This window comes from Condylostylus longicornis, unplaced genomic scaffold, assembly GCF_029603195.1.
Source record: "Condylostylus longicornis isolate FDR11 unplaced genomic scaffold, ASM2960319v2 ptg000007l, whole genome shotgun sequence".
In the NCBI taxonomy this organism is placed as follows: domain Eukaryota; kingdom Metazoa; phylum Arthropoda; class Insecta; order Diptera; family Dolichopodidae; genus Condylostylus; species Condylostylus longicornis.
The window spans coordinates 843,809-855,874 of record NW_026577976.1 but is presented as its reverse complement, the minus strand read 5'-3'; the positions used below and the strand labels follow the sequence as shown (position 1 = coordinate 855,874).

The window sequence follows — 12,066 nt, the reverse complement described above, 5'->3', positions numbered from 1 at the left end:
TTCTTGTATTTACTTTGATTTAATTTTTTTTATGTGTTTTTCTTTTAAAAATACGTGTTGTATTTTTAATTATCAAAGAGATGAATTTAAATAAAATCAAATTAATGATGCTTTTCATTTGAGTAATTGCAAATTGAGATTTTCATATGCAAATGGAAAATATTTTTGATTTTTATTTTTTTTTTACATAATATTTTTATTTGTTTATAATAAATTATTAGCTATATGCATCATAAAATAATATTGACCATTATAACCAATTATTTTTTTTTTAATTTTATAACCTTTTTTTTTTATTTTAATTTTTTTTTTTCATATTTTTTTTTCCTCTTTTAATATAAAATTGTATAAAATTCATATTAAATTTTGAAAGTTTATAAAACGTAAAAAATGTAGGTATTAATAAGCATTAAGCATTTTTGGGTTAAAACAAATTTAATTTATAAAAAAAATAATATTACAAATTGAAATTAAATTATCGTAAATACGTGGATTTTATTTATTTTTTTTATTTTTTTTTTTGCATATTTGTTACTTTATTTGAATAGTTGTACTAATTAGAAAGCTTTTATTTTAGTGCTCTTAGTAATAAGGTGCTATCAGCATAAGAATAAGAATTAAGTGTTATAATTTAAAACATTTAATTAAAGAATACAAGTTCAAAATTTTGAATTTTAAATAATTTCAAAATTAATCACATTAATTTGAAAATCAAATTGCAAGAAGCATGTACATTGTTATATAAGTTGCATTATTGTATACAGTAAGGTATTGTATTCTGGTACAGTGGGTAGAAACATTTTATAATTTTAAGTGTATAATACTTTAAAATAAATTGAAAAATTTAAAACGAGTACTAAAATAAGTATAACAATTATTATTTTATGTTCAAAAGTACATACATACATTGTAAAAGAAAATAGTAAATCAATTGCCATAAATTCAATAATATTATTATTATTATATAATTATATACTAAACCAACTATGTATAATATTTACAAAATATTGTTAAAATGTTAGGAAAAATTTTATATCTTTTTAAAGTGATGGCAAAAGGAAAGCAGGGGACATTCAAAATATTTCTATTATACTACATATTTTATGTTTTATTTATTATTTTTTTCCTATTTTAATTTTCACACTAATGCATTTCACTAATTTTTAATAACATTATTAATAAAATTTTGAAAAGTGAGATGAACATGATAATCAAATGTAATTGTTTTTATCTAATTGTTGTTGCATTTTTTTTTCTTTTTGTGTTTTTGTGTGTTTTAAATTTATATATTAATTATTTGAATTAAAAGTATTAAATTTTTCCTTTTAATCTTACATTTTCCTTTTTTTTTTTTTGTGTTTTTCTTTTAACATAATTATATTTTTTTAATTTTGATATTTATTTTAAAATCTATTACACATAAATATTTTTTTTTTGTCAAAGAATTTTTTTTTTTTTCAAATTTTTATTCATACTTTTTTTTTAATTTAATTTTTTATTTCGAATTTAATCCAATTTTTTTTTTTATATTTTAACAAATTTTGTAAAAATTTAATCAATTAATATTTGCTTTTTTTTTTTTTTTGCTATTCAAAATGAATTGTAATGCCTTTTTGTTTCTGTATAATATTGAATATGATCATACATTTTTCAATAAATAATGAAAAGTTCAATTACAATGTACATTAACGTATTTATATACTATAATAATGTAATCGTATGTACATAATAAATTTATATTTATTTATTTATGCGAAATTTTAATTATATAATTAATTCATAACTATAATATGAAAATTTATACTAATACATAATTATATAATTAAATTATATTTTCTGTTTTTTTATAATTCTATAAAATTTTACTATTATTTTACATGTATGTATATAATATAGAAGATGTTTTTGAATTACAGTACATACATATAATAATTATTATTTATTTTCCAATTCAAATATGTTCTTGTTTAATTAAACTCAAAAAAATATGAGTTATATTTTAACGTACACATATTTTATATTAAATATATTTTATTTAAATATATACACATTATATTCTTTTTGTAATATCAAGTTTACAAAACATAACAATTCATATATAATATTTTTTAATTAGATTTTATAATTCTAATTTCATTATTAAGTTTTTATTTTGCTATTAAATTTAATATTATCATAGTTTTCGCCTATTTCAAATAATTTTATACTATGTGTCATAATTTCATTGGAAAATGATTAAAATTTAAGTTATTTGGAAATAAATAAAATTTTTAAGATATTACAAAAAAAATTTAGATTTTAGATTCACAATTTTGAATCTGAAAGTAATAGAAATCAGATTTTACTTTCTTCCAAGATGAACTTAATTTGCTTGTTCAATTTGGGTATTATTAATTATGCAAAAATTACTAAAACTCTTATCATAGGAAAAAATATTTTTATTTCTTTATGCAAAAAAATTAATTAATAAATTTTTATATCAATAATTTTATTGCTATAAAATTAGAAGCAAATCAATAAAACTAGATTTTTTAAAATTTTATTAAAAAATTTTCAGAGGAATAAAATTGATATTCGAATATTATTCTTGAGATTATTAAATTAAGAAATTTGTTCAATAGAATATAAGTATAATTTTTAGAATTAATTAAAGTTCTTTTTAATCTTATCATGAGTTTTACTTTACAAAATAATTGTTTGTTTCAAAGCCTTAATTTGTTTTATAAATAATTATAATCGTTTTCGTTGTATTCGAATATCACATTTATAACATAGCGTTTTATTATATTAATCGAATAGCTTTAATGAAATTATAACACATTTACCACACACGACTTCAAGTTGTTTTAATTTTTTATTTAAACGAGCCAATTGTAATTTTTTAAATTTGATTATACATAGTTATTTAATAAAATACATTGTCTTATAAGTTTTGATATTATGAAACAAAATAAAATAGGCAAAATTTTTGACAAAAATTTAAAATTTCTTTAAAATATAAAGAAAAACATTGTGATTTCTGATAATTCTAGTAATAAAAATTTTTCTTTGAAATATTTGAAAAAAAAAATTATTTGAGTTGTGGCAGTTAAACCATTGAAGCTGGAATCATCTTTACTTTTTTAATTTTTACCTAAAATTATAAGAAAAAAATATTAACATTCTGATAAAAATACGATACAATAAACAATTACACAGCCTCTTAAATACATAAAATATTGAAATAATATTGAACAACAAGTTTTACTTTTATAAAGTTTATTTTAAAATAATATTGTAAAAATTTAACTGTAAATTAATTTTTACTCAAAGAAATTATTTAAGAATGTATGCAATTTTTTTTAATATTTATTATATATATATTTTTTCCCCGAATTTCAACTGTTCTTGCAAACCTTTCCTTTTTAAATTAGAAATCATAATTTTAAATTTTTATTAGTGCCTAATATATTTAATATAAAATAATTACGTAATATTGCATGACAAAATTTTAGAAATATTAGAAATTCACTCATATCTCATACATATATATATTTCGTTCCCTTCCCGATAATTGCATTTTATGTCATCAATTCTATCATTTCTCTGATTTGTATTTAACCATAGACTCCGTCTTATTAACTCATAAACTCTGTTTTAAATTAAATTAACAGTTAAATTTTTTTTTATTTATAAAAGTAATATATTGAACTCAATTATGTATTTAAATGTAGATTTTACAATTATTGACAAACAATCGTAAACTTTTTCATACTAAATTTTCAAAAAAAAAAAAAAATTTTAACTGACATTAAGATAATTAGAAAATAGAATACTTAAGGTCCTGTTGCTTTTTAATCTGGGGAGGAGAGCACACAACAAAAAAAAAATGGAACTAAAAAATTAAAAGGTAAATGAAAACAAAAACGTTTTGAAGTTGGCATGAGTGATTTTATTTAGCTTTTTAAAATTTTGTCATACAATAAATTGTTTTGTTTTTTTTTTTTCTTTCATTCTATAATTTTTTTTTATTTTTTTAAGAAATTATTTCCACAAAAATGAAAAATCATTTTGAATTTTTGTATTTATTTTTCTTTTTTTCCTTTTTTTTTTAATTATTTAATTAATTATATTTAATTATTTAACATTCAGTAATTTGAAACAAAAAAAATATTGTTTTTCTATCTTGCTTGTTTTTTTATTATTTTCTTTTTTCTCTTTTAATTTAATTGTTAAATTTAAACAAATAGTTTTGTTGTGTACCTAAAGTAAAAAAGAAACACAAAATTATGGAGTTTTATTTCATAAATCTATAACAGAATTTTTCCTTTTTTTTTTGTGTCTTTTCAAACAAATTATTTTTTTTTTTTTAGAAATATTAAGAAAAATTTTATTTTGTATTGCAAACTTAACAATACTCTGTAACAATAAAAATAAAATGTTGTTTTGCTCACTGACATACACCAAGTATTTGAAAGATTTTATGAAAAATCACAAAAAGAAAAAAAATTTGAATAATTTTATACAAATTTTTTTTTATTTTAAAATTTAATCAAAAATTTTCAAGAAGCAACATACAGGGAAATCAATATTATTTGTTTATGTTTTAATTTAATTTTAAAAAAAGTATTTGTTTTCCTTTTATTTTTTTTTTTAATCTACAATATTATATAAATTTCTAATTTGGAAAAACAAATTTACAGATTAATTATTTTCGGTGTAGTTTAAATTTTGGTTATAATTGGTTTTGTTTTTTGTTTTTTTTTCAAAACTCCATATTTTTATGTTCGAATTTATGTTTTAGATAAAAAATATTTTTTCATCTCTTTGTTGTAATTTAATTTAGTATTTTTTTTTGTTATTGGTTTTTTTTTTTATTACAGAAGAACACATACTTTTTTTTTTCTTAATAATGTCTTAAAATAAAACAATATCGTTTATTTATTCATTTCATTTAATAATTTTTAAATTGTCTATATATAATTTTCCTTAAAATTTCAATTATTATTTTTTAGTTTTCTTTTTTTTTTTTTTCTTTACTTTATTTAAATCAACAAAAATACTTACAGTATTATTTTTATCAATTTTTAACTATATAAAACTTTATTTTTCTTTTTATATTTAATTATTTATTAATAAGCCAAAACATTATTTTTTTTTTACCTTTTTTTATTTCATTAATAAAAAAAATATATTATTTCTTAATTCACTAAAAATAATAATAATAAAATGAATAATAACAACATTAAAAATAATAATAATAATAATGATAAGAATAGTAATAAATTGAAAATTAAATTATAATAATTATAACAGTAATAATGATAATGAATATGAAAATATTAATAACAAATAATAATTATAATAAGTATAATGGTAATTAATAATAAAATTAAATAAAAAAAAAAAAAAAATTCATAATAAGAAAAATGTAAATTAAAAATGCAAATTAAAATTTAATTAAATGAAATAATAAATCATTAAAAATATACACAAACATGTATATAAATAATGTTTTTTATTATATTTTATTGAAATAAAAAATTTTGAATCAACAATTTTTGAATCATTTTTTTATGTAAGTGAAAAAATACGAGAAAAAAATATTCTTCGTTTTGTATTTTTTTTTTCTTTTTTTTGCTTTCAATAATCAAACTTATAGAAAAAAAGCATCTTTTTAAATAATTCTGTGCAAATATTTTGCTGTTGCCAAGAATTAATTATATACATAATATGTTTTTTTTTTAGTTACGCTATTGAACAGTGGTTGTTTAAATAATTACTAGATTATTTAAAAATTTCCATAATATAATCCTAATGTATAAATTGTTTAGAAAACCTTTTTAAATTGAAAAATTTCAAAAAAAATCAATTATTTATTTTATTTGTTTTTCGATAATCCAATACCTGGTCACTATGCTGATTCAGCTTATTGACATTAGATATATCAAGATATTTGCTTTGCGACATTTTCTTTATTCTGTTAATATTTATAACACTTTTTTTTTACTATTATTAAAATAAAAATTTTCTATCTGAAAAGGCAGTTATAAGGTTTTCTTGTCAATATATTTTTTTAAAATATTTTACTTAATAAGAAATTTATGTTTTTTTTTTTTATTTGTTTTAAAAAAAACATTAAATTAATATTTTAATTTTTTTATAATTTGAAATTTATATATTTCTTTATATATATATATATATTTTTCTTTTTGTTTGTAAATGTTCTGAATATTAAAAATTAGATTAATGAGAAAGTTAATGTTGCGAAACTTATTTATTTATTTTATGAATTCCTTTAATAAACATTTTTAGCATTATTTGAAAAATAATATTTTCATATATATTTAATATTTTTTTTTATTTTTGTTGAAATTTTAATATGCAAATTGTTATCATTTGCCTAAAAATAAAATATTTTTTGTTTATTAATTTTATAATCCAATTATTTTTAATAAACTTTCGTGTAAGGGAAACCCACCCGACCATCGTAGGATGTGAACTTTTTTGCTTTTTTTTTTTTTCGAAATGATTTTCAACTTCTCGCCTTATGGTCTCGTTTTACCGCCTTCATAACAAGCACAGAATTATAATTCTTAACGCTAAAATATAACGGATGTAAAAATTAATGAAAACTTAAAAGAATCCAAAATTTATGATAAAAATGCAATTTAAAAATGGCAAAATATAAAAACAGAAAAATAAATAAAAATTTTTTTTCTTTTTTTTTTTATTTTTTCGTTTTTTTTTTTTTTTTCTTTTTATAATCTTACTTTTTATTTTTAAATTTTAAATTCTACAATACATATACAGCGGAGGGCGAAAGAAAAAAAAATTGTATATAATAAAATTTTTTTGTAATAATAACATTATAATTAATAATAAATTTATTAAAAAAAAAAAATGTTTTCGTTTAAAATATTAAAGATTAAATTTATCAGCTTTTGTTAAAAAAAAAAAATGGATAAACACAAAGAGAAGATAATTTTACAAATTAAATTTTATAAAAAAAATTATATATATACATTTTGTATATATAAAACATAATATTGTTTTTTTTTAATTTCTTTCAATTTGTATATTATATTTGTTCTTTTTTTTTCATTAAATAAAATTAAAAAACAAGGAGAAATCGTAAGAATCTAAATAAAAATCTTATACAATTGAAGAAAGTAGAAGGAAAATTTAAAAGAGAAACAAGAGAAATTTAAAACAAAACGACAAAGAACGGTGTACAAAAGCACAGTTATAATTTTTTTATCTCTTCTCTTCTAATTTTTTGTTTATTAAATTTATATTGATTTTATTTTATTTTTTTTTTTCTCTTAATATTCATTAAATTTTCTTTTAATTTAAATTTATTTCGAAAACATAAAAACAATTTTTTTTTAATATTTTTTTTTTAATTACTTTTTAAATTTTTTCATGTTTTTTTTTTCTTTTTTTACAAACTAAAAGAGGAAACAAAAATAATTATATTGTATTTGTTTAATTTAATTTAATTTCATCTATAAAAATATCTAACGAAAGAAGGAAATGTTTTTTTTTTTGTTTTTTTTTTTTCATTAATTTTAGTTGTTGTTGCTGTTAAAAATTTTATTTTTAATTCTGCTTTTGAGATGAGTGTTTTTAAATTTTTAATTAATTAATTAATTTTTTTTTATTTTACTGTCTGTCTTCTTTTCTGGGTTTTAATTAAATTATTTTTATTTTTTTTTTATTTTATTTAATTATTTTATTATTTAAATTTGTATTTAATGAAGAGTTCATATCTTAATTTTTTTGTTTTATTTAATTAATTATTGTTAATTCTTATATTTAAAACTTCTTTTTTTTTTGCACTCTTTAAGCTTGCATGTTCACACTTGTTACTATTTTTTTTTTGTATTTTTTTATTTTTCTTTATATATTATATTAAATTTTTTTATTTTTAAGTTTTCTCCTTTTTGTTGGTTTTTGCTTTTTTTTATATTATTTTTAATTTTCTTAAATTTTTGTTTCTTATTTTTAATTTTTTTTTTGTTTTTATTAAATAATAATAAAAATGTGTATTTTGTTGTTGTTGATTTTTTTATTAAATTAATAATATGTTTCTTGTTCCAGCCATCCGCCTGGGTTCCGACGAAGATAGAAACGACGAGTTTCATCATAAATGAAGATGGATAACATGAATGGAAGTGCCGGTAACCACCATACGAATCTATAAATAATAAAAAAAAAATCAAATTAGTTACTTATTTCAAAAAATTAAATATAAAAAAGGAAAAAAATATATTTATGTTTTTTTTTTATATGTTCGGAGCCGACTTGAATTGGAACTAAACAAATAATAACTAAATACAGAACTTTCTTTCGTTCTTTTTGCACACTATTATATACAAAAGAATGTTTGATTATTTTTTGAAATCATTATTTTTTAAAGCTTTTCAAATATCTCAGTTAGAGGAAAAATTACAAAATCAAATCAAATCCTGATTGATTTAGCGTTAATATATGAAAAGATAAGTCCGTTCTTTGAGTGTAGTTACTTTTATTAAACCGATATTGTAAATAATGATTTTATATCACTAATTAAGCTTTAGAAAAAGAAAAAAATATAGAAGCTTTTAGGAATTTGTTTAAAAAGAAAATTATTTTTCAAAAATAATAATAAGAAAGTTAAATGATTGTTGAAATTAAATGCAAAAGTCAACATAAGAAAGTTTGGATATTCCTTAACAAAAAAATTCCAACATATCACAAATAATGAAGTTTTTTTTTTTTTATCTATATACTCACTTGAGAGGGTACATACGAAGACCCTTGTCCATTCCTGGACAATATGATAGGAATGCTGCTAAACATGTTTCAAATACTAAGCCAAAATTAAGTGCCCAATTCCTCATACCTTGATGGAAGATTGAATTACGACGTGTTTTACAAATGATCAAATCAGCCCATTGTACAACGACAATTGACACAAAGAAAGCAGTATGGCAAGTATATTCAAGTGTTTTTCTGTCACGGTATGTCTAAAATTAATAATTAAAATTAATAATAAAATATATATAAAGAAAAAACAATATTTATTTCAATTTCAAAAATATCCCAATATTAGTAATTACCCATTCTTGACCATAAGAATCAGTTAAATCATTAACAGCTTTTGAATCCCATTGCTTTCTAATACCAAATAATTTTGTTGGTAAAAATCCATTTTCAGCCATAATAACAAAGTATACAAAGAATCCAGCAGCTGCTTGAATCATACCAATTTGACCATAGGCCATTGATATCAATCTGTTTTGTTGTTTTCAATTTCAAATTCATTTTAAATTTTTTTTGTTTTTTTTTGAATAAAGCAAATTGCAAGAGATGAAAAGATAAAATAATAATAATGAAAAAAAAAAAAGAAAAGAAAAATTATTAATAAAAATATGAAAACAAAATTTATTCATTATTTTATTTATTCAATAATAATTAAAAATCATTTTTTTTTTATTTCGAATATGTTTTACCAAAAAAAAAAAAATTTATATATGTACATAAATAGAAATTTTTTTAAAATATTAAAATGGCGACAGTTGTCATATTTTTAAAACTCGATTACTTTATTGCAATTAATTTATTTACAAGAATTACTTGTATGAACATATTAAATTAAAATTTATTATTTCTATTTAATATGAAAATTTTTACTTTCAAATGAAAATTATTAACAAAGAACAACTCAAATTAAAATCAAGTTCAAATTTTAATAACAGGAGGGTTCCTTGAAAAAGTTTTGTCAAAAATTTAATTTAATTTAATTCAATTAATATCAAAAACATATTCGAAATATTTTTTTTTTTAATAAAAACATAAAATTTATAAAGGTTAGTATAAAAAGGATCATTATTATTGGGTTATAATGTTATTTTACATTTAAAAAAAAATTAAATAAAAAAAAAACAAATATAAAAGAAAATTAAGGATTATTTTTTAATTAGAAAGAGAAAAAAAAAAACAAATAAGATATTTATAAGATTGAGTGATGCGAAGGTTTTTAAAAAAAAAAAAAATATGGAATTTTAATAAATTATCTTTTTTTTTTCGAATTTTTTGTGATTTTTTTTTATACAGTATAAGCAAAGCACTTGTTAAATTTTGTGTTTTTCTTTTATTGTTTGATTTTTTTTTTTTTTTTTAGTTAATTAATACAATGGTAAGTTAAATGAATTGCAATAGCAATAATTTATATAATATATACATTTAACACATATAGCAAAACATTCAAAAATTTACATTATTATGTTAGTTAGAATATTTCAACAATAATATTGTAATATTAGTTCGTAGCGTTCAAAGCTTAAAGCATTTATGTGACATTATCTTGCACCAATTTAATCACTTGATTTTGCACCAGTTTTTTTTTGCATATTTTTATTTTTATTACATTAAAATTATATGTACATAAATATATACAGTGTGTTATAATATTTATTATTATATGTAAAAAATAATTTTTTTTTAAAGCACTTTCATTTTATTGAAAAATTACATAGAGAAAAGCATAGCCATAATTTATACATAATATATTTACATTTTAATATATGTACATATATACAATTAAAATATAATATATTTACAAAAATTTACAGGAAACTAATAAACATATTAAAAAAAAAAAAACATAAATTATATAAAATACTAATTTATAAGTGCATTTATATATATATAATAATATTTATAAGCCTTGAATAATTGACATACACATAAAATGAAAGAAAAAATTATATTTTTTTAAATCGAAGCCCTAAATTTTTTATAATTTTGTACTTACGTTTCATTTCAATTTCAATAACCAATTACAAACAAACTAAGAAACTAAATAATACATAAAATGTACACATATTTACATATATATTTATATTATATATTTTCATATATAAAATAGGGAAACAACTTAAATATAAAAAAAAAAAACAAAATATTATACTTATATAAATTAAAATTATAGAGAATTAAATATTAAAGAACTAATAATTAAAAAAAAAAAAAAAAATTAGAAAAAAAAAATTTTGATTTTTGAACCAATTTAATTTCTTGGATTAAATATTGTGAATAAAATATCAAGTTATCTAAATTGCTTCAATAAAGTTTTAAATTAAAATTTATATTTGAAATTTGCTTTTCAAATATAAATACGATACGGAAAATGTATTTTGTTTTTAATATGTATATCATACCTTTTTAATTACAGAAACTATAAAATAATCATATCTTCGTGTCTCTAAAAAATTTATATTTCATTTAATGTTAAAAAAAAAATGTAACTTAAGAATGTCGAACTGTAATGTAATGTATTAATGTAAAAAATTTATGTAAAATTATTTGTGTGTTTTAATTTTAAATAATATGAAATTTCTAATTTTATTCCTATTTCAGATAATAAGAGCTCTTTTTATTAAATATTTTCGGTATATGAAATTAAAAATTTTCTATTTAAAAAAAAAAAAAAAAAAAAACAAATATTTAAATCATTTCTTTGTATATACATAATGTATATACAAATGCTATACATAATGCATGGTAAAAAAATAATTTTGAAACCTAAATAAGAATTTAATTAAATATAAAAAAATTAAATTCAATTTATTTAAAAAAATTTATATGAACACAAAGTATTCAACAATTAAAATCAGACTATTAAAATCAATTGATTTTAAACTAACAAATATAATATAATAATAAAGTTATTTAATAAAAATTAAAATTAAAATAAAAATGTAAAAGAAAGAAGAAACTGGACTCTATAATAAAATAAAAAAATTACAAGAAAACAAAACTAGTAGAAAGTAGTTAAATATTTCAAATTAATGCAATATAATAAAATAAATCACAATAATTATTCCCTCTTATTATGGGAAGTTATTAGCAAATATTAATGATATTTATTTTTGATATAATAAAAACGCGCTTAACAAAAATTGTATTATAGCATTTCATTTTATTTATTAATGTTTTTATTGCTAGTTTGGTAATTCATTTAAAATTTTAAACTCGTTAATTTTGAAAATATTTGTATAGTTTGTAATTCATTTTATTTTATTGCATTTTTACTACAAA

At 17.2% G+C, this 12,066-nt stretch overlaps 1 protein-coding gene across 11 annotated transcripts in view; it reads right to left on the bottom strand.

Moving 5' to 3' along the window:
* Positions 1–3,908: 3,908 nt before the first annotated feature.
* The window catches only part of LOC129618494 (sodium/potassium-transporting ATPase subunit alpha), a 69,862-nt gene continuing 61,704 nt past the window's right edge, over positions 3,909–12,066 (bottom strand). For all 11 annotated transcript variants that reach the window (XM_055533285.1, XM_055533289.1, XM_055533286.1 and 8 more), the window contains 3 exons: positions 9,084–9,258; positions 8,758–8,990; positions 3,909–8,179 (listed from right to left, as the gene is read on the bottom strand). In XM_055533285.1, the coding sequence (XP_055389260.1) occupies positions 8,059–8,179; positions 8,758–8,990; positions 9,084–9,258 (529 nt within the window). In that variant the 3' untranslated portion in view covers positions 3,909–8,058. The remainder of the gene's footprint in view (positions 8,180–8,757; positions 8,991–9,083; positions 9,259–12,066) is intronic.